At 39.4% G+C, this 26,767-nt stretch overlaps 1 protein-coding gene across 1 annotated transcript in view; it reads right to left on the bottom strand.

The window, feature by feature from the left end:
• Positions 1-26,767, bottom strand: part of cntn3b (contactin 3b) — a 66,136-nt gene that overhangs the window by 34,187 nt on the left and 5,182 nt on the right. Inside the window, exons 2-4 of the mRNA XM_020482140.2 lie at positions 16,213-16,349; positions 6,849-6,984; positions 1,434-1,609 (exon numbers count right to left, since the gene is read on the bottom strand). Of these exons, the coding sequence (XP_020337729.1) occupies positions 1,434-1,609; positions 6,849-6,984; positions 16,213-16,267 (367 nt within the window). The 5' untranslated portion in view covers positions 16,268-16,349. The remainder of the gene's footprint in view (positions 1-1,433; positions 1,610-6,848; positions 6,985-16,212; positions 16,350-26,767) is intronic.

Raw genomic sequence — 26,767 nt, 5'->3', positions numbered from 1 at the left:
GACGCTGTCAAAGCTGGAAACACAGAGACTAATGAGAATCAATGGAGTTCAGAGGCAGTCAGAAGCTGCCTCACCCACTGTGGTTGTTGCATCTGACATTTCATTCGATTACCATTTCCCTTTAAAAAAATCTATTTGAAGCATACCGAGCAAGAAATCGGAATGCTAAAGACACAGAGGCCACAGACACACAACACAAGCGCACACACACACACACACACAAACATGCGTGCACAATTGCAAGTGTAATACTCTTGTTAAAACCAAGTATTGAGTTTAATCTTGTTAAAACCAAGTATTGAGTTTATTTGTTATAATTAATTGGTATTATATTTAAAAGGTGATTGAATTGCTCCCGAATTGTAATGTTGTTAATGCATTTCTTTTGAATAAATATTTATTTCATGTATAAGTGAATAGGTTGGTTTACTTTTAAGTTTAAGTTTTGACCAATAAGGTCACTTGATAAGCTGTGGCCAATGGGAGAATGGACCTGGTTAGCGGGAGGCCTGGGAAAAAAGAGAGGGAGAGAGACGTTGAGAAAAGGATGAACATTACATTATGACCGTTGGTGAAGACGAATTATAACAGAATACGGTAAAAATAGAACAAAACCCATACCTACCGAGTTTGATTTTATAAGAGAGTTGTTCTAATTTTGTTAAGAAAGACTTAGTAAAGACTGGAGCTACGGAGGTATCGTGGAGGTATTTGACAGCCTTGAGGTTAGCCTAGCATCGTGTGAAACCGAGAGAGAGTTGCTTGGGAAGGCTTAACGAGTTCATGTTCCCATGGGATATCGGTTACTGCTAAAGAGTACTGTCTGCATTGATAGCTGTGCTTGCTGTGGATTTTGTGAGGAAACCTGAAAGGAACTGCCATACTTCACTGAGGGAATATCTACGAGTAGTGAGTAACCACTGTGGGTTGCTTCGGGCCTTTATGTGTGTCGTCATGTTTTTTGAGCTCCAACGCGCACCAACGGGTTTAAACATGCTTGAAATAATTTGGACATGGGTTGTGCACGACTCATTGGGGTTCATTATTTTAATTTTATTTTGATGTGGTGCTTTGAAAATGTAATAATACACATTTTGAACCTTATGTATGTTGCCTTGGTGGAGTCATTTACTGTTTCAATGTAATTGAATGCATGGGATGGCCTATCCTGATACAATAACAGAAACCTATAATAATTTCATCTGAAGTTATTACCCAAATTGTCATCACCCTAGATACTTTACAATAGGGACTCTTATTGGAGATGTCCTTCTCACCTAGCATCCCATGCTGTTGAGACATTCTATGTAAGGTAATATCGTGAGAGTCAAATTGGAGCCTGGTGAGAGGGTTACACATGCATGCATGCACACAAACACACACATACACACACCCCTCCCCTATAACGTGCTAGGGATAGCCCGGTCACTTACATGCAAATTTCAGAGTGGCTCTGCGGCTGAGGATGGTCCCCCATGTGTTGAAGGCAGTGCACTGGTATATCCCCGTGTCTTGGTCCCTGTCCAGACGGTTAACGATCAGGTTGCCCCCAGACATGTGACGCCGGTAGTCACTCCCCAGATCAATGAGTGTTCCGTTAAGCGACCATCTGGAAAGACGTAAACACAATCAGCAGCCGGGCCTCTGGAGATGCACACTCACAAACATGTATCACATGGATCGATTTGATAAAGACAATTGAATCAAATGAAGATATGGGATATAATCACGCTGCAATTGTTGGTATTTTGAGTGTGAAACTTTTCATTGTGTATTGGGTTAGCTAGTTGCCTTTGAAACACTGTGTAGTCTATTTGTTAATATTGTACATAATTGTATTATGTAAAAAAAAAAAACACATCTATCTTATATTACTGATCTAAAATACGTTGCATGTGAAGTTATGGGTTGAGCATTATAATTCCTATTTCTAACTTCTTTAAAAACATCCATCAGCAGCTAAGTTAAATTCCCAGATAGCATGAGGTCAAAGAATGCACAACATACAAATGTTTTGGACTATTTACTACTCTAATGATTTGTTGCCATAAACAATTTACAAAATGGGGAAATGATTTTTTGTTTTTCCAAAGTTAACAAAGCTGAGAGGCATGATAAGTATAGATTATTTTCCACTTAAGAATGCAAGAAATTAGGCATGATTAGGATAAGACTTGGAGCCAGCTAGCTTGAGCAATGCAATTTGGGACCGTGAAATGACAATTCAATGATGAGGGGGGGATCAATATTTTTTTATTTTCAGCAAACTAACGAGCAGGGAAAGTGGTGCTCCACACAGCCTTAAAACCAGCCATGACTTTCCCCAGACTCCCGTCTGACAGACTACAAAAGATATAGCTGTCTTTCATGTTGTCGCCTGCATTATTCATCTATCTCAGTGCGGCTTTCACTTAATCAAACTTATTTTGTCACCATTCCAGATACCAAAATAATTGTTTAAATGTTTGAAGTGATGTGATGAAACCTATGTTTCCTGGGCTCACAAATACAAACCTTTCAAACGAGGCAATTCGATGCCATATTCAATCTCAATTGCCTTTACAAGAGCATCTTGTTTATGCATGTTCCAAATGGCTGATATTATCCATCGTGTTATCGTATGTAAACCAGTGTTTCCCTCCGGATTTTTTTTTTAGCAGAGGTGACACTGCGTATACAGCCTAGCCGAAGGATCTGACGTGTAAAATAATAAAGGAGAGCGGGAGAGAGGGGGTTGGGTTGCTGGTTGTATTTGCAGCCACCCCAGCATATCTGAACTTAATGGGAGAGGACGGTAGGCAGGCTGAGCAGATCAGACACCCCTGGAGCAGATGGCTGGGCTCTGCCTCTGCTGGGTGTGAGCGTGTCTACGCACGACACAGCCAGCCATCCCATCTAGCAGAAGCAGCAGAAGCAGCCGCAACACCTCGAACAGCAAGCCACGGCTCCATTTGAACACTGGGACAAGCTGTCAGAGACACCCCTCACCTGCCAACACTAAGTAGCCACCAGAAAAGGCCTGGTATGAATCCCCGCTGGGGATGAAGGCTAGGTGATAGAGCATCAAATACCAGTCACATACATAGCACCCATTCCATGCGAGTAGGAGTAAACAATGAGGGCAAACCACAGAGCTGCTGCTGGTGTAAATTCACCCATAAGCAGATGCGGAGTTATTAAACCTGAACCAATATAACTGATATTCCACATTGTCCTCATAATAAATGATCACGCCACCAATTAAGGCCCATGCGGACATAACGATCCTTTACTATCAACTATGCAAACTATAATTATCCATGGGAGCCTAGTCATATTGTATTTGAGTCATCACCATCATCATCACCATCATCGTCATATGCAGTGATGTGTATCCTTCTCTCTAACAGTAAAATGCTTCTTACCAGCTGTGAGGTTGAGAGCAAAACCTCAAATATGGTGTCAAAAAACATGAAATAAGACAGCTGGCGCCAATTATATTGTATTGTGAGAGTATATGATTGTTACAAACTGCATGCTCTGACCTGTATAGGAGTCTGTGCCCTCAAACCTGTTGCCAGCACAGGACTAATGAGGAACTGAATGAGCACTCCAACACCATGGAAATCTTTCTGCATTCTAAACAGTAGTGGTCTCATCTCCTTTTCATTGCCCCCTCAGGTCTTAACTCATCCACAGATGAGGACTCCAACTGAAGTGCTTCACAAAAATGGAAAAATCGCACTTCGAAAAAGCACAATTTCTCTGGGGCCATGGCATTAGTGGAGCCTTATAGAGTGAATGGAGGGAATTTAACACACCAGACAGTAGGGTTCCTAAACAACAACAAAGACTAATGGCTCCCTTATTTGCTCTGGCTGTCCTAGCCTGTTACAGCCTCCAGGCCATGGGCTCATGGCATGGTCTGGATGAACTCTGGCCGACCTTGAGGTTCACATCAATGTTGCATGAGGCCTCTTCATCAAATACAGGCAGGGAATGGTGCCGCACTCAGCGCTGTCTTCAGCTACGCACCTCACCTGTTTTCCCCTGAGGACAAACACACACACACACAGCTAATATTGGCCCTTAAAAAACACATTGCTTGACCAGGAGAAAGAGGGCCCTTGGTCTCAACCCGGAAGGTTGGCAGAGAATAAGACTAACAGCTCATCAGATATTACTGAATATCATCATTGAACATGGTTGTATTTGAAATGGAATAATTAATATTTCAGTAGTCTGAGACTTTGTCAGGGCAGGAGATGCAAAGTTCTCTCCTCAGGCTCCATGCTGTGATAGCTTCCAGACTAAATGAGAAACTCAAATTGCCTAACGTGTCCTCGGAGCGCTATTACATAAATTAAGAGACGTGACAACATCTCCCAGATTTCACATTAGAGGGCAGGGAACATCACAAATAAATGATTGATGTCCATTGGCCACTATGCCCTTGGTTCTACAGTACATTACAGTAAGTTCAGAACACACTGCCCAATGTAGTGTTCATTATGGGTCACTGTCAAGGAAGAAAATCAAATGTGACAACCATATTGAGAAAAACTACCCCTACTCTAACATATCAAGTACTAATATCTTTAGTGGTGTGGAGTGATGTCAAGTGTGGAGTTGTGTGGGACTGGTTATGAAAGAAAAGAAAAAAGACAGTACTAAAGAGCATTGTTTCAGTGATATGAGATGGTTACTTTGACATGAATTGGAAAATGTGAAGCTCTTGAAAAAAACTCACAAATCTTGTGATTCCAGTATAATTTCACTAGAAACTGACTGATGTTAGTTGATGCCTCCCTGTGGGAGATCAAAGCTTGTCCCTTTGCGGCTCTGAGGGACAGCGCGGGCAGCTCATTGGGGGCATTTGAGGTCCTGAGTTTTTTTTGCGCTTGGGAAATGTATTGCTAAACATTTCTGTTTCACTTTTAATCATCAAGACAAAAGTCCTCTCCTTGCCGGAGGGGACACAAGTCAAGAACAGTCAGTGTCAAACATACACTCTGGTGCAACCCAAATAAATCCACAAATGATCCCTTTACTTGCAGTGAGTCCAAGGACTAAACGATGCAGTGTCTTTAAAAGTATTCCCATAAACGTCAATCCCCTGCCATGGGAGTTTGTTTCAATAAAGTGATTCACTTCAATTCTACTCAGATATGTGCTCTGTATTCATTTGGTTTTAATACACTTATCTTACGTAAAATGGGTGCTTGAAGTCCAACTTTTCAATTTGATCGACTTGGTTCTATCCATTTCACAACGAAAGCTTGGATTGTCTTTAATTAGTCTTGGATTGGACTTTACAAATAACATTAATCGTGTGAAATAGCTCATTAGACACACTTAACTGGAGTGTTATTAGCCTGCATGAAAACAATCATAATATTTGGAATTGCTTATGATGACTAATGTGTTATCCGTTCCAATACATCCAATATTAATCAAGAGAAAACATATCACTGTTACTTTACTAATGTAGGAAACTTTTGTGCAGCACTTAAAAATCTAAAGAGGCTTCTACTTACAGCATTCGAGGGTTATTCCAATTTGTGGCACAGATGACTAGACCACATTTTATCACACATAATCATAACCCACGATTTATGCTTTCCCTGTGCACTTAAGTAAAAAAGAAAGAAAAGAAGAACAATCCTAATTGTTCAGTTTGACGGTGAGAACACGTCCACTCGTCTTCTTTTTCAGAGTTAGTGCAAGTTGTAATGGTTCAGCTCATCCTTGGATCGCTCAGCTTGCACAACAAGTATAATGATACCCCCTGCTGCTGCTCTAAGACCCATGTTTTCAGCACAGATGCATTAGAGGAAATGTAAGCATTTAACAGAATGTCACTCACAAGGTTATTACCTCTCTCGACTGCCTGCTGTGCATTTACATGATGCTGACCAAGCTACGAAACACAATCTACCACCAAACCAACGCGGGCTGCCATTTTCAGGCAGACTTACCACCGGGGAATAACCGGGGGGATATCAGAGAATCTAGAGTAGAATTAGTAACTGAAATCTCCCTACATTCCTAATGATTTCCTAAGCAGTGCAGCACATTATAAAACATTAGCTTCAATCCTAGAGCAACCTAAATAAAATCTGTAATAAAGATAACTAGACTCATATCTCTGAAGTATTTATAAGCTAATGGTTGTCTGACTTCCCATCTCAATCTAAATCATAGCTGAAAGCCTGCATTAATTTACAGCTTTTAGTTTTTTTGGAATGAGCAAACCATATGAATCAGTTTCTCTGTCTGATTAAATGTCTGCGTACCCCTTTCCTGCAGTCAAATGACCCAGTGTCCTCATGGGTGGAATGTTATTAATATGTCATAATTGAATCATTAATAAACATATTCTACTTTTTTTTATGCGGAAAATCTGGTGTTTCTATGTCAAACGGTTTGTTATATTTCAGTATTCTGTAATGTATATAAAGTGTAATATTGGGATGCAAACTCAAAATGGAATACATTTTAACTCCATATCTGACATGGAACAGGTGTCTTCTTTTTTTAGGCCCATACCCTGTGAGGTGTGTACTTTTGTTTCAAAGTAGATTTGTTTAAGACTACCAAGAAACACTATATGTAACCTTGATTTAGCCAACTGCAGTAAAAGGTGAATCTTGTTTCTTGGATGTTACAGTATCCCTACTGCTACTATGGTAAGCCCAATGTGTATCGCTCTCCACCAAATCAATACCAATCAATGCTCTCAGTATCCTGTTGGATTGCCTTGAGAGAGAGCAACTGAATATTTGGTTAAACATCCATGTTAAATGGTAGCTAATGGCAATTCCACACTGAATTGTGGAATTCTAGTGTAGATTGGTGGAATCCTTTACCTGTACTGTGGGGTGGGGTTCCCCTCTGCCTCACATCTAATGGTAGCTTCCTGGTCAGGGAAGTTGATGGGGAGAATGAGGTCACTGGGCTCTGTCCTCCATCTTGGCCCTTGGAACAGGACATCTTGTGCATGAGCTGGAGAACAAAATCAACACAGGCTGTACTACTCAGGCCTTTAACAATTGACATTTGTCAATGTGTGACATTTCAGTCATCTAACACGGAATTAATAAATTAGTCTGAACAAACAGGTAGACAGTGAAAACTTGTGAATCCTGACAAAAACTGGTGACAATTTAGCATTTTTTAAAATCATGTCTATGATTGCAACATGGTAATACACGGTACGACTGAGACAGGGCCATTCAAATATTTGATTTGGAATAGACATAAGGAAACCATTATTTGATGAAATAGTGTGCTACTAACCCAAATAATTATAATAGCTAATCCACAAAAAACTTAAATGTTGGCCTAACTATTCAATGTTGGCACAAATCTGAGCACTGCAAAAATCTTGGTGACATTGAAACGTTAAGTCACATGATTGCACCTGTGTGAATCCAGCAAACCAGGAACATTCACAGGACATTAGCTAACATTAACATATTAAGTTCCAGTTAGGGTTTGAGACAACATTTTTGATCACCAAAAAAAAACATTTTCCAAACGAAAATATCATTGGAATGTTGTGCTAACATTCACAAAAATATTGTTCACAAAATCTGTAAAAACTACCACAAAACATTCTCTTAAGGTTAAGGTAATAACACAATGTTCCAGTAATGTTCTTAGAACATACTGCCGCAACAAAATCAATTGACCATTTGCTATGCCCAGCCCCCCTTGGTTGCTGTTGCAAACCTGGACGACATTTTTCCAGGAAGACCAATTCCCCATTCAACCATTGGCGAAATCCCCTCACAATAACCTCAAACTGTGTTTTTTTTCTTCTTTTGAGACCAATGAAACGGTTTCTAATAAAAAATGAAATTGAACACGGATCAATCACCCTTTGCTAAATCAGGAAACTCTTGGGTATGTTGTGGTGGACTGTCATTACAATTGCTTCATGGGAACCTGGTCAAATTATGTTTGTAGTGTAGCTAGCCATTGAATGTCTCTGAATTCATTGTTAGCATGCAGTCAAAGCTATAACCACTTTTGGAACTATTGCACAAAAACCGTATCCTGATGTCGACAGCAGATGGAAGTTGTATTAATAACATTCCTAACTTAGCTAGCTAACATACATTTTGAGAAAACAAACTATAATAAGTGGCTAGCTAGCTACATTTGGTGGTCAGAGACTGAGAGATAGCTAACCAGCTGAGCTGGCAAACAATGGAACAAAAGTATAATTTCGGAATCAAAAAAATTAATGCATCTCAGGAATCACATTAATAATTACTCCTGGTGCATTGTTCAATTATTCATCCATTTAAACATGTATTTTTTTAAAGAAAATTCTCTGTTTTTGCCATAGCCCTCATTTGCCTTCAGACGATTTAAACATTAGCTTGTCAGAGGTGTCGGACTCGACGACAATTGCTATCCATTGGAGCACTGCGATTGGTTGCCAAAACTTATGGGTGGGACTTAGCGACGGGTCAATTGAAGTGGCTAGGAGGAAACATTACAGGAACGTTCTGCTAATGTTGATGGATATGTATGTTATATTCAAAACACTCATAAAAACAAGCAGGGAATATTCCTACAATGGTCTAATAAAGTTCCAGTGTGACGTTATGACATAATGATGTTCCAAAAATATTCCCTCAACATATTTTAGCAATTATGTCTGGATTAAATTAAATTGGTTCTGAGAAAACAGTACAGGAACGTTCTTTTAATGTTCATGGAGACATCATCCAAAACATTCAAAACAACATGCAGGGAACATTTCTGCGTAACTCTCATATGCACTACCGGTCCAAAGTTTTAGAACACCTATTCATTAAAGTTCTTCTTTATTTGTACTATTTTCCACATTGTAGAATAATAGTGAAGATAACAAAACTATGAAATAACAGATATGGAATCATGTAGTAACCAAAAAAGTGTTTATCAAATCAAAATATATTTTATAAATTGCCACCCTTTGCCTTGATGACAGCTTTGCACACTCTTGGCATTCTCTCAACCAGCTTCACCTGGAATGCTTTTCCAACAGTCTTGAAGGAGTTCCCACATATGCTGAACAAAGCTGTGCAAAGCTGTCATCAAGGCAAAGGGGGGCTATTTGAAGAATCTCAAATATAAAATAGATTTTGATTTGTTTAACAGTTATTTGGTTACTACATGATTTCATATGTGTTGTTTCATAGTTTTGATGTCTTCACTATTATTCTACAATGTAGAAAATAGTAAAAATAAATCAAATTCAGCTAATGTTGATATCAATGCACTAATACCTACACTACATGATCAACATATGTGAACACCTGCTTGTCGAACATCTTATTCCAAAATCATGGGCATGAGTTGGTCCCCCCTTTGCGGCTATAACAGCCTCCACTCTTCTGGCCACTCTTCTGGAAAGGCTTTCCACTAGATTTTGGATCATTAATGTGGTGACATGCTGTTCTCAGTAGGTTTTCCAATTCATCCCAAATGTGTTCAACGGGGTTGAGGTCAGGGCTCTGTGCAGGCCAGTCAAGTTCTTCCCCAACAATCTCAACAAACCATTTCTGTATGGACCTCGCTTTGTCCACGGGGGCATTGTCATGCTGAAACAGGAAAGAGCCTTCCCCAAACTGTTGCCACAAAGTTGGAAGCACAGAATCGTCTAGAATGTCATTGCTGTAGCTTTAAGATTTCCCTTCACTGAAACTAATGGGTCTAGCTCGAACCATGCAAAACAGCCCCAGACCATTATTCCTCCTCCACCAAACTTTACAGTGGCACTTTGCATTCGAGCAGGTAGCGTTCTCCTGGCATCCGCCAAACCCAAATTTGTTGGTTCGACTGCCAGATGGTGAAGCGTGTTTCATCACTCCAGAGAAAGCTTTTCCAACTGTGGCGAGCTTTACACCCCTCCAGCCGACGCTTGGCATTGCACATGGTGATCTTAAGCTTTCGTGCGGCTGCTCGGCCATGGAAACCCATTTCATGAATCTCCCGACAAACAGTTATTGTGCTTACGCTGCTTCCAGAGGGAGTTTGGAACTCGGTAGTGAGTGTTGCAACCGACAGATGATTTTTACGCGCTACAGCACTCGGCGGGCCTGTTCTGTGAGCTTGTGTGGTCTACCACTTCGCGGCTGAGCTGTTGTTGCTCCTAGATGTTTCCACTTCATAATAACAGCACTTACAGTCGACCGTGGAAGCTCTAGCAGGGCAGAAATTTCATGAACTGACTTGTTGGAAAGGTAGTATCCTATGATGGTGCCACGTTGAAAGTGACTGAAGACAGTAATATTATACAAATAGTATTATACAAAGTTGCCAAACTTTGAAACAAATTTCAATCCTCTTAAATCATGATATTTTATTAGGGTATTGTTCAAACACTGTTTTAGATTTTCTTTTAATAAAGAAAGGTCATTAATTAAGTGTTAACCTGCGATCTGCCATCTTCCAATCCAGTAGGCTGTGGATTCCATAAACTATGATTCAAAGTCCTTAAACTTAGATTCAAACTATGGCTTTATGTCTTTGTACATACTGTATGCACATCGATGTCCATACATCTCACCACAATCTGTCAGGCAATAATTTGACATGTTTTCTGAAATCAAGTTTGTAGTGAAAATAAAAGGTAAAAACATTCCAACTTTACAGTGTGTCAGAAATAGAGAAAACAAATTCCTCAACAGTAAGATAGCACTAACACATAAAATACATCTCCATGGACTGTTCAAAACTGTTTTGAATACTTGTTGAGCCCCTTAAAGCATACACCTATTGTATACTGCATTATATGTACATTCAAAGTCTGCTTTGCTGTGGTTGTCTTACGAGAGAGAGAACGAGAGAGAGAGAGAGAGAGAGAGAGAGAGAACGAGAGAGAGAGAGAGAGAGAGAGAGAGAACGAGAGAACGAGAGAGAGAGAGAGAGAGAGAACGAGAGAACGAGAGAACGAGAGAACGAGAGAGAGAATGAGAGAGAGAGAGCGAGAGAGAGAGAGAGAACGAGAGAGAGAACGAGAGAGAACGAGAGAGAGAGAACGAGAGAACGAGAGAACGAGAGAACGAGAGAGAGAGAGAGAGAGAGAGAGAGAGAGAGAGAGAATGGATTTCTGTCCCAATCCCAGGTGACCACAAGGGCATAACGAGCCAGTGTAGCAAGAGGTTTGTTCTAAAATGCAGGCGCAGTTCCATCCCAAGGATTCTGATAATGATCTCTGACATGTCATACACAGGAATAGGAATGGAATCGCAGATGTCCCTGGAGGTGCAAATGCAGTAGGCTGCTCAAGGGATGGCTGAAGGGCAACAGTAGCCTACCGTATATGAAAAACTGCATTTTAATCCATTTAACCTTGTCACTATGAAATATAATACGGTTGCTTGCAAATACTGTGTGGGTGTCTCTATCAGTTTCTTATCAACAGCAAAAGAGAAGATTAGATCTAGGCTAATGCAATGTAATGCAATACAGATTCTGTAGAATTGTGTAGTCAGTGCACAGTATGGTTAATTTCAGTTCATAACGTCAAGCAGAATCTAGAGAATATCCAAAGCACTTCAAAATGATGTAGGGAACACTGTAAGCATTAGATTTCCTACATTTCCATATGAGACAAAAGAGACAACATAGCGCACACACATCAGTGTAATACTGTCAACTTCAAACTAGTGCTCTATTGAGAGGTATTGCAGTACTGTTGCCTAATAGGTATACCACCCAGCAAACTGGGAACATTCCCAGAACATTAGCTAAGATTCTCATTAAGTTATAGTTAGGGTTGTATCTAACACTAGGATGACAACATTAAGATAATGTTTTTCAGAACCAAATATTTGAATTAATATATATATTTTTTAAATTAAATATCCTTGGAATGTTCTCCTAACATTATTTAAACTGTTGTGCAGAACATCTGTAACAACAACCACAGAACATTACCCCAAAGTTCTCATTAGGTTTCCAGGTAATGTAATAACACAATGTACCAGTAATGTTTTCCCAGCAAACCAAAAATGGTTCTGTGAAAGTTCCCGGAACATTCGTTAGCTCACAGCAAATGTTCTCATAACATACCTGTATATAAAAGATTTGTCTGATGTTGCAAGAACGTTCCTAAAACACATTTAATCTGTTCTTTAAAGGTTCCCAGAATGCTTCATTAGTTTGTGGGAGCAGTTTTGTGAGATCGTTGTGGGGACAAAAGAAAATGTTAAATTAAATTAATGTTAAATTAAATTAATGTTAAATTAAGGCTCAGGTATACTCTACTAAAAGAGAGGATGTCTTTATTTCATCCAGATTTATAAATCTAGAAAGACATGTAGAATTTAGACTAACTGTAAAAAAAACAATTTTTTAAACATTGTGTAAAAATAGACTGTTCAACTTTAAAAAAACGCACCCAATATAATTCCTATTTTGAAGTTCTTGATATGGTCCTCCTGTCTTATTTTTCATGATCTGAAAAGCAAAAGTGAACCTAGATCAGTACTCATAGTCTATATATGGGCCTAGGGGTACGCAGCATATAAAGAGTATGATGGTGAATAACCAAGTTACCAGTATTCCACTGGGTTAGTTATATCTAAGAAAGCAGAAAAGGAAACATGAAACTCCTGTGTGACCATACTGCCATGGCTATATATTGTCAACATATGAAGTGTAAAAAATATGGTTGTGTTTGGATGATTAAATGCTGTCCAAATGTCCTATGAATTCAATTAAAATGCCATGTGTCTCTACAATATAGTCTTCAAATGCAAATTACCATTAAATCTGTAGAGAAACATAATGGGGATGTATTCCAATCTGCTTTTTTATGCTTTCATTTGCACACTGAGAATGTTGTGGTAATATTAGGTCAAACTTAAACGTAACATTTTCTAAGTGTACTTGTAATATTCTGTGTATATTGCGTGAATATCAATGGAATATTATGTCCCCCTCCCCAATTTCATGATATCCAATTGGTAGTTACAGTCTCGTCCGATAGCTGCATCTCCCGTACGGACTCGGAAGAGGTGAAGGTCGAAAGCAATGCGTCCTCCGAAATACGACCCCGCCAAGCTGCAGTGCTTCTTTACATAATGCTCGCTTAACCCGGAAGCCAACCGCACCAATGTGTAGGAGGAAACAACGTACACCTGGTGACCGTGTCAGCGTGCATTGCGCACAGCCTGCCACAGGAGACACTAGAGCGCGAAGGGACATGGACAACCCGGCTGGCCAAACCCTCCCTTAACCCGGGAAGACGCTGGGCCAATTGTGCGCAGCCTCAAGGGTCTCCCAGTCGTAGCTGGCTGCAGACACAGCCTGGGATCTGGATCTCCAGGATCTGGAGTGATGTAGCTCGCACTGCGTAGCAGTGCCTTAGACCGCTGTGCCACTCGGGAGGCCCTGGAATATTAAGCTAAACCTAAAACAAACATGCTATGAACATCATAAAAATTGTCTTATTGAATTCTTACAAAATTGTCCTGTACAACCTAACTTAAACATTGTATGAGTGTCATCACAACTGAGCATATTTTGTGTTTTGGAAACCTCTCTCTTGTAATGTACCAACACTTTCCCCACAACCTAATTACATGTTCTGGGAACCTTTAAAGAACTCAGGAAGGCTGTTCTGTCAACATTAAAGGAATGTTTTCTGCACCCTGATACAAACATTATCTGAATGTCAGCACAACCAGACAGTTTTTGTGTTTTGGGAACAAATCTGTTGTTATCGCCCCACAATGTTACCACAACCTAATGAAACATTCTGTGAGCAGTTAAAGAACATACGAAATGTGTTCTGGGAACATTTTTGTAATATCAGGTGAATGTTTTGCACCCTAAAATATTATCACTTTTATACAATGGGTTACTAACATATTTATTCATACTATTTCATCCTTCCACAAGATATAGTCCCGACACAAATCTAGGGTTGCAACACAAGCTGGCTGGTCACACGTTCTTTCTGTTCGGCTGAACGACCTAGTCGTTCAGTCTTTTTGTTCTACATCTATGGACGCGACCCAGTCGTTGGTTCTAAATCTTCCATTGCAATACTAGCCCGCAACGTTCTTATCCTTTACTTGCTAGCTAGCCAACTATGGCTAACCTACAGTCACGTCAAACAGTGCAGCCAGAATAACAACAGCAGTGGCATTTGCATTTGTTTAAGCTTTTTTTCTAGTGACATTTATTTGGACACATCCATAGCAATGAGCTAATGAGGCACGATTTCGACCTGGCATAGAAAATGTGCTCTCTCGTCAGGACACTGTTGTTCAGAGGAGCTAGCCAACAACACATCTAACAATATTTTCTAACAGAAGCTGGAAATACTGCAAACTATCTGCACTTTGTTTGATTTTACCTTTTTTCAATTAACATTTATTTGTATTTATCCATAGAACTGATGCCAGCTGATTCATGATTTCGACTGGCTGAGAAACGTCTCGTCCCGACTCCTGACACGTTCATTACTATGGGACAGCAGGAGATTGAATTTGAATATTGAAACAATGTTGCAAATGTCGGAGAGACAGACAGCAAGGTTTATACAAATCTCTGCTGTTCACAACTAAATGTTAGTCTAAAAGAAATGTGAGTTAATGTCTAGATGCTTTTTATAGTGGAGATCAAGTTTGTAAAGTGCCTGGCTGGGTTTGATGAGATAGTGGATTGTGCAGTCAGATGGAACCGAGTAAATAGACATTTTACGTCAGAGATTTAGCTTGTGGAATAGACACCGCCTGGAATGCAGTTTTAACGAATGAGTATTCAGGATTAGACCCACCAGTTGTATAAAAAAATCACCTGTGCAAGTGGACAGTCTTCGTTCTTTTTAAACCTTTATTTAACTAGGCAAGTCAGTTAAGAACAAATTCTTATTTTCAATGACGGCCTAGGAACAGTGGGTTAACTGCCTTGTTCAGGGGCATAACAACAGATTTTTACCTTGTCAGCTCGGGGATTTCATCTTGCAACCATTCCAGTTGCTAGTTCAACACTCTGACCACTAGGCTAGGCTGCCACCCCTGTTTGGGAACAGATTTTTGTGATGTCCCCACAATGTTCCCAACAGAAGGTTCCCACAACCTATTGAAACATTCTGGGAACCTTTAAAGAACAAACTGTATGTGTTCTGGGAACTTTCTTGTAATATAAGGTACAAAATGTTTTGCACGCTAAAATAAACATTGTATAATCATCCATGCAACTGGACAGTTTTTGTGTTTTGGGAACATATATTATGTGATGTTCTCATAATTTTCCCACCAGACTGTTCCCACAACCTAATTAGACATTCTGGGAACATTTAAAAGAACAGATAATCCGTGTTCTGGGAACATTCTTGTAACATCAGTTGAATGTTTTTGTACACTAACAAAACATTGTACAATCATCCTCGCAACTGGACAGTTTTTGTGTTTTGGGAACATCTTTTGTGATGTCCCTACATTGTTCTCACCAGACTTTACCCACAACCCAATGAAACATTCTGGGAAACTTTAAAGAACAGATTAAATGTGTTTTAGTAACGTTCTTGCAACACCAGGCAAATGTTTTATAGGTCCAAAAGGCTCCTTAGCTGCTTCTACCCCCAAACCTAAGACTGCTGAACAATGAATCAAATGGACACCCGGACTATTTACATTGACCCCTGCTGCTACTCACTGTTTATTATCTATGCATAGTCACTTTACACCTACCTACATGTACATATTACCCCGACTAACCTGTACCCCCGCACATTGACTCGATACCAGTACCCCATGTATATAGCCTTTTTCTTGTTATTTTCTTGTGTTACTATTTTTTACTTTAGTTTATTTAGCAAATACTTTCTTAACTCTATTTCTTGAACTGCATTATTGGTTAAGGGCTTGTGAGCAAGCATTTCATCGTAAGGTCTACACCTGTTGTATTCGGCGTGTGACAAATGCAATTTAATTTGATTTTATACAAACATTCTACAATCATCACCACAACTGGACAGTTATGAGAACTTTTGCCACGACCTAACAAATGTTCTGGGAACTTTCACAGAACCAATTTTGGTTTGCTGAGCAGTTTCTCATTTGTAACAAAGAGAGCAATTAGGCCTAGTAACATTGTTACTTGCACAATGTTAATGTAAACATAAATCATCCTTCGAATGAAAAATCATATTGGAGCTTGTAGAATTGTAATAGTAAATACCTCTTCCTGAATAAAATGTGTAGTAAAACATCTTACCTGCAAGGCAACCAATGATTGATAGCAGCACAAGTTGTTTCCATAGTAACATCATCTTCCGTTGCCAAGGGCAAATAAGACTCTCATCCAATTGCTTGTGAATGGAATGTTCTCCCCTGAATACGAGAATCTTTGATCTGAGGGGAAAGTAATTAAACAAATAAGTAAAATAAGATATTTTGAGCCAAATATTACAAGCATTGAACATCAATACATGATTACAGTATTACAAAAGTTTCACTATTCATGTTCTTTCACAGTTTTTAGAAGGCTTGAAGTAAAAATAAATAAAAAGAACTCTGAAAGCAATGTAAATTAAATCCACTCACGAGACAACACATGCATATGATTTCAGCCATTAGGCAACGGTTGATTCATTATTTTATTAATTATACTGTATGCCTTTTGATGACTGCATGATGCCTAAATGTAATGGAAAATACAGCTGTTGACACATTGGGGGTAAATAAGGACATAGAGTGCATTAAAAAATATATATATACACAAACTGTTCAAAAGTTTGGAGTCACTTAGAAATGTCCATTACAATAACATCAAATTGATCAGAAATACAGTGTAGACATTGTTAATACTGTAAATTACTATTGTAGCTGGAACCGGCTGATTTTTTATGGAATATCTACATAAACGTACAGAGGTCCATTAACAGCAACCATCACTCCAATGGCACGTTAAGTTAGCTAATCCAAGTTGATAATTTTAAAAGGCTAATTGATCATTAGAAAACCCTTTTGCAATTATGTTAGCACAGCTGAAAACTGTTGTCCTGATTAAAGAAGTAATACAACTGGCCTTCTTTAGATTAATTGAGTATCTGTAGCATCAGCATTTGTGGGTTCGATTACAGGCTCAAAATGGCCAGAAACAAAGAACTTGCTTCTGAAACTCGTCAGTCTATTCTTGTTCTGAGAAATGAAGGCTATTCCATGAGAGAAATTGCCAAGAAACTGAAGATCTCATACAACTCTGTGTACTACTCTCTTCACAGAACAGAGCAAACTGTCTCTAACCAGAATAGAAAGAGGAGTGGGAGGCCCCGGTGCGCAACTGAGCAAGAGGACAAGTACATTAGAGTGTCTAGTTTGAGAAACAAGTGCCTCACAAGTCCTCAACTGGCAGCTTCATTAAATAGTACCCGCAAAACACCAGTCTCAAGGTCAACAGTGAAGAGTCGACTCCGGGATGATGGACTTCTAGGCAGAGTTCCTCTGTCCAGTGTCTGTGTTCTTTTGCTCAACTTAATCTTTTCTTTTTATTGGCCAGTCTGAGATATGGCTTTTTCTTTGCAACTCTACCTAGAAGGTCAACATCCCGGAGTAGCCTCATCACTGTTGACGTTGAGACTGGTGTTTTGCGGTTGCTATTTAATGAAGCTGCCAGTTGAGGACTTGTGAGGCGTCTGTTTCTCAAACTAGACACTCTTGCCCAGTTGTACACATTTCAATACCAGGTATAGATGGAAGGCCAATGATCACTATTCCATCATCTGTGACAATGTCAAATGTTCACCATAAAACCTGGTCCAGACAAACTCTTAGGAAGATACTACATATCAAACATGGAAGAAGTTTGAATATTATTCAGCTGCAATGACTCACAGGTTCCCAACAGTACCTATTCTATGGAACTACAACTTGGACAATGTTATGGAATAGTGACACAAAGAATTGCTAAGTGAGCTTGTTTTTTCATTACCAAACCATCATAGTAAATTTCCTGTCAACCTGAGCAACTAGCACAAATCTGCTACATCGGAGGAAAGAGGCGGGTTGGAAATAATTGACCTCAAAAGCTACTTTCCTATTAATAGGAACTGGCAGACAACCTAAATACATTTAGCAGTATACTAATATATAGCCTAATGTGCAGCCCATACAATGAGAAAAGCTTAGTGCCTTCAGAAAGTATTCATACCCCTTGACTTATTGCACATTTTGTTGTGTTACCGCCTGAATTCAAAATTGATTCAATGGGTTCTCACCCATCTACACACAATATCCCATAATGACAAAGTGAAAAAATGATTTTAGAAGTGTTTGCAAATGTATTGAAAAATTAAATACAGAAATATATATTCACACCCCTGAGTCAATACTTTGTAGAAGCACCTTTGGAAGTGAACACAGCTGTGAGTCTTTCTGGGTAAGTCTCGCTAAGAGCTTTCCACACCTGGATCGTGCAATATTTGCCCATTATTCTTTTCAACATTCTTCAACCTCTGTCAAATTGGTTGTTGATCATCGCTAGACAACTATTTTCAGGTCTTGTTGTAGATTTTCATGTAGATTTAAATCAAAATTGTAACTCTACCACTCAGGAAAATTCACTGTCTTCTTGGTAAGCAACTCCAGTGTAGATTTGGCCTTCTGTTTTAGGTTGTCCTGCTAAAAGGTGGATTTGTCTCCCAGTGTCTGGTGGAATGCAGACTGAACCAGGTTTTTCTCTAGGATATTGCCCGTACTTAGCTCCATTCCGTTTATTTTTTTATCCTGAAAAACTCCCCAGTCCTTAACGATTACAAGCATACCCATAGCTGTACCAATAGCTGCCATTTTTTTGTGAGGCATTGGAAAACATCCCTGGTCTTTGTGCTTGAATCTGTGTTTGAGATTCCTGCCTCGACTAAGGAACCTTACAGATTGTATTTGTGGGGTACATATAGCGCTGGGCGATATGGACCAAATATCATATCACTGTATTTTTATTTGGAATGGATGCTGTGACAGTATATTACGGTATGTTTCTTAATAATACAAGTAATACATTTGCTTCATGAGTAGTGTGTGACCCTAGGGTGGCAACACATACATTCTAAGTGATTTCAATGAGTATTTCTCCATTCTGATTGTTTTATACCATTCAATTCAAATTTAACAAAATATTATAATATGTATTTTCATCAATTTCTGCATGTCCTGCACTCATTCGAGATCATTTCCACACTGCCACGTAGGGCTACATGACATGGGCAAACAAGTTAGGCCTTGAAATTCTGATTTGACTTGCGATTTAGAGAAAAACACTTGGCTGAACTGTTGGAATCATGCAAATATAATCATAATTCTAATTATTCAGTTAGAATATAATAGTGGGCACTTTGAATACAGTGTTGTTTGACATGACAAAGAACGCAAATGCCAGGGAGGAGTTATTGTGACAGGGTAAGAACCAAAGTGTTGATAAGTGATTCCTAGGTGACTCTTTAATCTTTGGCTACACTGAATGTAGCTAACACAGTTTTATTTATCTGTTATTTTACCAGGTAAGTTTACTGAGAACACATTCTCATTTACAGCAACAACCTGGAGAATAGTTACAGGGGAGAGGACAGGGGAGCCAATTGGAAGTTGGGGATGATTAGGTGTCCATGATATGAGGGCCAGACTGAGAATTTATCCAGGACACCGGGGTTACTCTTTACATTTTTATTTTGTATGTTTATTGAATATCCGAAACAGACAATATACTTGCAGTGAAGCCGCTCAACAACTACACCACACCAGTCATCCAACAGATTCCCATTCAGAGCGACACACAGAAGCATCCAGGGTCAATGCCCTTCTCAAGGGCACATAAAAAGATATCCCACCAGACCAAAAAAACGTGAACCCGAACCCTCCAAGATCCCACCACAGTTCCCCAATAGCTGTCCCTCAACCATCCGAGACCCCTCCAACAGTACCCCCCAAGAAGAAAAAATATATACAATTCCATTCCCCACCCCCAAGAACCCCAAATGCACCAACAACCAAGAAATTGAACTAAAGAGAAAAAATAAAAAGACAAATGAAAAACAGCAAACAACGCAAAAAACAACAAAAACACAAAGGACATCAAGGACAACTAAAATCATAACAGCAATGCCAACTGTATATGTTTGAGTGCATGTCTGGCACTATTCCATGTGTGTGTCCATGTATGCATGTATTTGAATGAGACTGTGTGTATATATGCACATTTTCAAACATATTTCCCATAAATAAAGGTATTTTATCAACCAGAACATTTGAGTTTATCCATAATATTTGTTCTATCTTTTCAGGGGGATGAACGTGAAATTGTAGCCAGCTCTGCAATGGTTGTTTGAAAATGAAAGATACTTAATTCAAACTATCATTCTCCATTAATCGAAAATGAAACATGACAATCTACACAAAGGCAAAAAGGCCAATTTTAAACAAAGGATGAGCTTTTCTTAGAATTCTACTTGAGAACCATTTAGGGATCAAGTAAACTTTTGAATAAGTGAAGCTTTTAGAGAGAGGTTTAGTGCTTTTATATTTAATAATCTAAAGTCATATTCCACCCAAGTCATATTCATTATATAAACTCAGCAAAAAATGAAACGTCTTCTCACTGTCAACTCTGTTTATTTTCAGCAAACTTAACATGTGTAAATATTTGTATGAACATAACAAGATTCAACAACTGAGACATAAACTGAACATGTTCCACAGACATGTGACTAACAGAAATGGAATAATGTGTCCCTGAACAAAGGGGGGAGTCAAAAACAAAAGTAACAGTCAGTATCTGGTGTGGCCACCAGCTGCATTAAGTACTGCAGTGCATCTCCTCCTCATGGACTGTACCAGATTTGCCAGTTATTGCTGTGAGATGTTACCCGTCTCTTCCACCAAGCCACCTGCAAGTTCCCGGACATTTCTGGGGGGAATGGCCCTAGCCCGCACCCTCCGATCCAACAGGTCCCAGACGTGCTCAATGGGATTGAGAACCGGGCTCTTCGCTGGCCATGGCAGAACACTGACATTCCTGTCTTGCAGGAAATCACACACAGACCGAGCAGTATGGCTGGATGACCATGCAGGAAGGGTACCACATGAGGGAGGGGGATGTCTTTCCTGTAACTCACAGCATTGACATTGCCTGCAATGACACTAAGCTCTGTCGGATGATGCTGTGACACACTGCCACAGACCATGACGGACCCTCCACCTCCAAATCGATCCCGCTCCGGAGTACAGGCCTCGGTGTAATGCTAATTCCTTCGACGATAAACGAAGAGACAAAACCTTGACTCATCAGTGAAGAGCACTTTTTGCCAGTCCTGTCTGGTCCAGCGACGGTGGGTTTGTGCCCATAGGCAACCGTTGTTGCCAGTGATGTCTGGTGAGGACCTGCCTTACAACAGGCCTACAAGCCCTCAGTCCAGCCTCTCTTAGCCTATTGCGGACAATCTGAGCACTAATGGAGAGATTGTGCGTTCCTGGTGTAACTCCAGCAATTGTTGTTGCCATCCTGTACCTGTCCTGCAGATGTGATGTTCGGATGTACCAATCCTGTACAGGTGTTGTTACACATGGTCTGCCACTGCGAGGACGATCAGCTGTCTGGCATGTCTCCCTGTAGCACTGTCTTATGCTTCTCACAGTACGGACATTGCAATTTATTGCCCTGGCCACATCTGCAGTCCTCATGCCTCCTTGCAGCATGTCTAAGGCACGTTCAGGCAGATGAGCAGGGACTCTGGGCATCTTCATTTTGGTGTTTTTCAGAGTCAGTAGAAAGGCCTCTTTAGTGTCCTAAGTTTTCAGAACTGTGACCTTAATTCCCTACCGTCTGTAAGCTGTTAGTGTCTTAATGACTGTTCCACAAGTGCATGTTCATTAATTGTTTATGATTCATTGACAAGCATGGGAAACAGTGTTTAAACCCATTACAATTAAGATCTGTGAAGTTATTTGGATTTTTACGAAAATATCTTTGAAAGACAGGGTCCTGAAAAAGGGTTTAGATAGGCACGCTATATTTTGTCTGGTTTAGCATCCCAGATAAAGCAAAATATTTTTAGCTCATATAATTTGGAAAATGAATCATCAGAAGTAGGCAGCACCATAAGTACGTGAGTAAACTGAGATATGACTATGGGGTGAATAAGGGCAATTTTTCCATAAATAGACAGTTATTTACCTCTCCATGGTTGCAGGATCTTTTTTTACAAGTTTTCTGTTGAAATGAATTGTAAGCCTTGGATTTCTAATCCTCTAATATTGTTATTGGATCTTATTTTAATAGTTTGCATTTCAATGGCCATAACGAATTGATATGGTGACAGCAGACACCCTTGCTTAACTCCTCTTGACAATTGAAAACTTTAGTAGTAACCATTATTTACTATTTTTCACCTGGGGTTGCTATACATTATTATTTACCCATTTTATACGAGAATCACCGAAATTGAAGAAAAAAAAACAGGCATTTCTAAATAAAATCCAGTCTTACTTCATCAAATGCCTTTTCAAAATCCACTATAAATACCAGGCCTGGTTTCTTAGATGTTGCATGATGTTCAATTATTTCTAGTAGTTGTCATACATTATATCTAATGAATCGTAAAAAATCTGTCTGATCAGGATGAACAATACCTGGTAAAACCCTTTTAACACAACATTGAAGTGTAAGGGGCCTCCAGTTTTTTTAGATAGACTGGATCTTTATATTTGCCATCTGGGTCTTGTTTTAATAATAGTGGAATCAGACCTTCCTGCTGAGTACCGACAGACTACCATTTCTATAGGAGTAGTTAAAACAATCTAACAATGGAGCTTTTAGTATATCAAAAAGTCTTGATATACCTGCTGTAACGGGTTTCTTCTGGTGAAAGAGAGGCGGACCAAAATGCAGCGTGGTGGTTATTCATGTTTAATTTATAAAGACACTATTCATGAATAAACTAACAAAAACAATAAACGTGCGAAAACCTAAACAGCCCTATCTGGTGCAAACACAGAGACAGGAACAATCACCCACAAAACCCAACACAAAACAGGCTACCTAAATATGGTTCCCAATCAGAGACAATGACTAACACCTGCCTCTGATTGAGAACCATATCAGGCCAAACATAGAAATAGACAAACCAGACACACAACATAGAATGCCCACCAAGCTCACGTCCTGACCAACACTAAAACAAGGAAAACACATACGAACGATGGTCAGAACGTGACACCTGCCTAAAATATTTAGCTTCCTCTTTTCAAATATAATTCAGAGAATCATAAATGACTCCGTTTTCACTAATGAGTTTCTGCAAATGAATTTTGTTAGTGTTCCTGTATTGGAGATTCAGAAATATTTTTTTGCCTTTTTCTCCATATTCCATCCAGTTTGCTTTATTTTTGCAATAGATTACATTAGATCGTTCTTGAATAAGTTCCTCAAGTTCTTTTCCCTCTAACTTATTTTGTATCTCCGTAGGATCGTTTTTATTGCTATCTACCTGTACTATTAGTTCATGGATTTTCCTTGTTAGTCTTGTCTCTTTAGCCAGAAACTGATTTTTTATTATTGATGGACATTGAATGACCTCTGAAGGTACATTTAAAGGTATCCCAAACAATGAGTGAATTTGCAGAACGTATTTTATACTGGAAAAATTCAGTTATAAATGATTTTGTCTTAGTTAAAAATAAGTTGTCCTCCAGTAAACTTTGATTACATTTCCAATATCCCCGACCACGTGGAAATTCTATAACAGTGATGTGAAGGCCCATTAGATTATGATCCGATCGCATTCTGTCTCCTATTAAAACTTTTTGAACCTTTGATGCAAGAGAGAAAGAGACAAGAAAGTAGTCAAGATGACTAGCTTGATTAAGTTTCCTCCATGTAAAACTCACTAGGTCTGGGTTTTTTAGTCTCCAAATATCCACTATTTCTAATGTGTCCATAATATTTGTGATTTCCTTAAGGGCATGGTGATGATAGTTTGAAGAGTGATTTCCTTTACGGTCAATTGAGGTACTTAACACTGTGTTATAGTCTCCTACCATAATGATTTGATAATTTGTTGCCTGTAAGTTCAATAAATTGGTATAAATATTTCCGAAGAAGTATGGATCATCCTGATTTGGACCATATAGATTAATGAGCCAAAACTCTTTTTCGACCACGTTCATATCCAAAATGATCCACCTTACTTGCGAATCATTCCTGACTAATTAATATCACACCTTTTGAGTTCCTTTGTTCATGACGGAAAATTATTTCACCACCCCATTCCTTTTTCCACGCAACTTCATCTAAGGATGTAGAGTTTCCTGTAAACATTATATGTTATATTCCTTTTAGCCACATAGAGACTGATTTTCTTTCATAATCTGTTAAACCGTTACAATTCTAACTGGCTATTCTTATTTCAGCCCTTACCATAACTAGATACTATTCTCAGTCTAAATTGACCATAATTAGTGCTTGTAAAGTTACTGCCATCAGAGGTATTATGAGGGTAAATATTAGAGCTTTCAAATGTCAATATATTTAGAATTCAAGAGGGCTTGTAAGGCCTGTTGTAAGTCAGGTCCTCACCAGACATCACCAGCAACAACGTCGTCTATGGGCACTAACCCACTGTCTCTGGACCAGACCTGACTAGCAAAAAGTGCTCTTCACTGACGAGTCGCGGTTTTGTCTCACCAGGGGTGATGGTCGGGATTTGCGTTTATCGTCGAAGGAATGAACGTTACACCGAGGCCTGTACTCTGGAGTGGGATCGATTTGGAGGTGGAGGGTCCGTCATGGTCTGGGGCGGTGAGTCACAGCATCATCGGACTGAGTTTGCTGTCATTGCAGGCAATCACAACGCTGTGCGTTATAGGGAAGACATCCTCCTCCCTCATGTGGTACCCTTCCTGCAGGCTCATCCTGACATGACCCTCCAGCATGAAAATGCCACCAGCTATACTACTCGTTCTGTGCGTGATTTCCTGCAAGACAGGAATGTCAATGTTCTGCCATGGCCAGCAAAGAGCCTGGATCTCAATCCCATTGAGCACGTCTGGGACCTGTTGGATTGGAGGGTGAGTTCTAGGGCCATTCCTCCCAGAAATGTCTGGGAACTTGCAGGTGACTTGGTGGAAGAGTGGGGTAACATCTCACAGCAATAACTGGCAAATCTGGTGCAGGCCATGAGGAGGAGATGCACTGCAGTACTTAATGCAGCTGGTGGCCACACCAGATACTGACTGTTACTTTGATTTTGACTCCCCCCTTTGTTCAGAGACACATTATTCAATTTCTGTTAGTCACATGTCTGTGGAACCTGTTCAGTTTATGTCTCAGTTGTTGAATCTTGTTATGTTCATACAAATATTTACACGTTAAGTTTGCTGAAAACAAATGCAGTTGACAGTGAGAGGACGTTTATTTTTTTGCTGAGTTTATAAACATGTAGACACATACATAAAAAAAGAGACAAACAAGAATCATATTAAATTATACACAAACAGTTTGACAATAGAGAGAGAGGTGAGAGAGGGAGAGAAGAGAAAAGAGAGAAAGAGAGAGTGAGAGAAGAGCGCGAGATCAGGTGTGTATGTATAAATCCGTATGTGTAAGCGAGCATGTAATTGAGTACGTGTGTGTTTATAGCCACTACATAGTGTTCAGATATTTTTAGTTCCAATACTTTTTTTTCTCGTAAGTCCCTGTAGATTTTAGTACATCCATGGTGTTATGGAGCTGTCTTGGAATAGCTGTCCATCCATAAAGAGTTTGTCCACAATGAGAAAGAAACGCTTACCCTTCTCCCTCTGTTGCCTCTGTACCAGATACAGTCTCTTAGGATGTTTGTTGATCTCCCTTGGAAATTGGTAATTGAGACTCAATTTGGTCCCTTTAGGCTCACATCCCCTGCTTTTGATCAGCTCTTTTTGTTGGTAGTGCTCAAATTTTGCGGTGATCGGTCAGGAGCCTTGGTCTTGTTGCTCCGAGCTCCAGGTCTGTGTACTCGGTGGAAAGCCACCTTGTTTACAGTCTCCATAGGAAGTTTCAAGGCGGATTGCATGAATTCTCTGATCACGCCCTCTGGATTATTGGACGAGGTAGCCATTAAAAAATCATGTTAAACACTATCCTTGCACACAGAGTCAGTCCATGCAACTTATTATGACTTGTTACGTAAATTTTTACTCCTGAACTTATTTAGGCTTGCCAAAACAACGGGGTTGAATACTTATTGACTCAAGACATTTCATCTTTTTATTTATAATTCATTTGTAAACATTCTGAAACATAATTCCACTTTGACATTATGGGGTATTGACTGTCAAGATCAATACATTTTCATTTCAGTAACCATTTGACTTCCAGATCCTTTGAAATTATACATAACATGAATGACTTGCTTAGATATGTGTGGTATGAACATCTAAGCAAATTACTACCCAGACTATTTGCATTGCCCCCCCCCCCCTTTCACACTGCTGCTACTCTGTTATTATCTATGCATAAGTCACTTTAATAACTCTACCTACATGTATATATTACCTCAATTACCTCAACTAACCAGTGCCCCCGCACATTGACTCTGTACCTGTACCCCCTGTATATAGCCTCGCTATTGTTATTTTACTGCTGCTCTTGAATTATTTGTTACTTTTATTTCTTAATTTTCTTTTGGTATTTTTCTTAAAACTGCATTGTTGGTTAAGGGCTTGTAAATAAGCATTTCACTGTAAGGTCTACAATTGTTGTATTTGGCACATGTGACAAAAAGCTTTTTATTTTATTT

Source organism: Oncorhynchus kisutch, linkage group LG5 (assembly GCF_002021735.2).
Source record: "Oncorhynchus kisutch isolate 150728-3 linkage group LG5, Okis_V2, whole genome shotgun sequence".
NCBI classification, from domain to species: Eukaryota; Metazoa; Chordata; class Actinopteri; order Salmoniformes; family Salmonidae; genus Oncorhynchus; species Oncorhynchus kisutch.
This window is presented reverse-complemented; position numbering and strand designations above follow the sequence as displayed.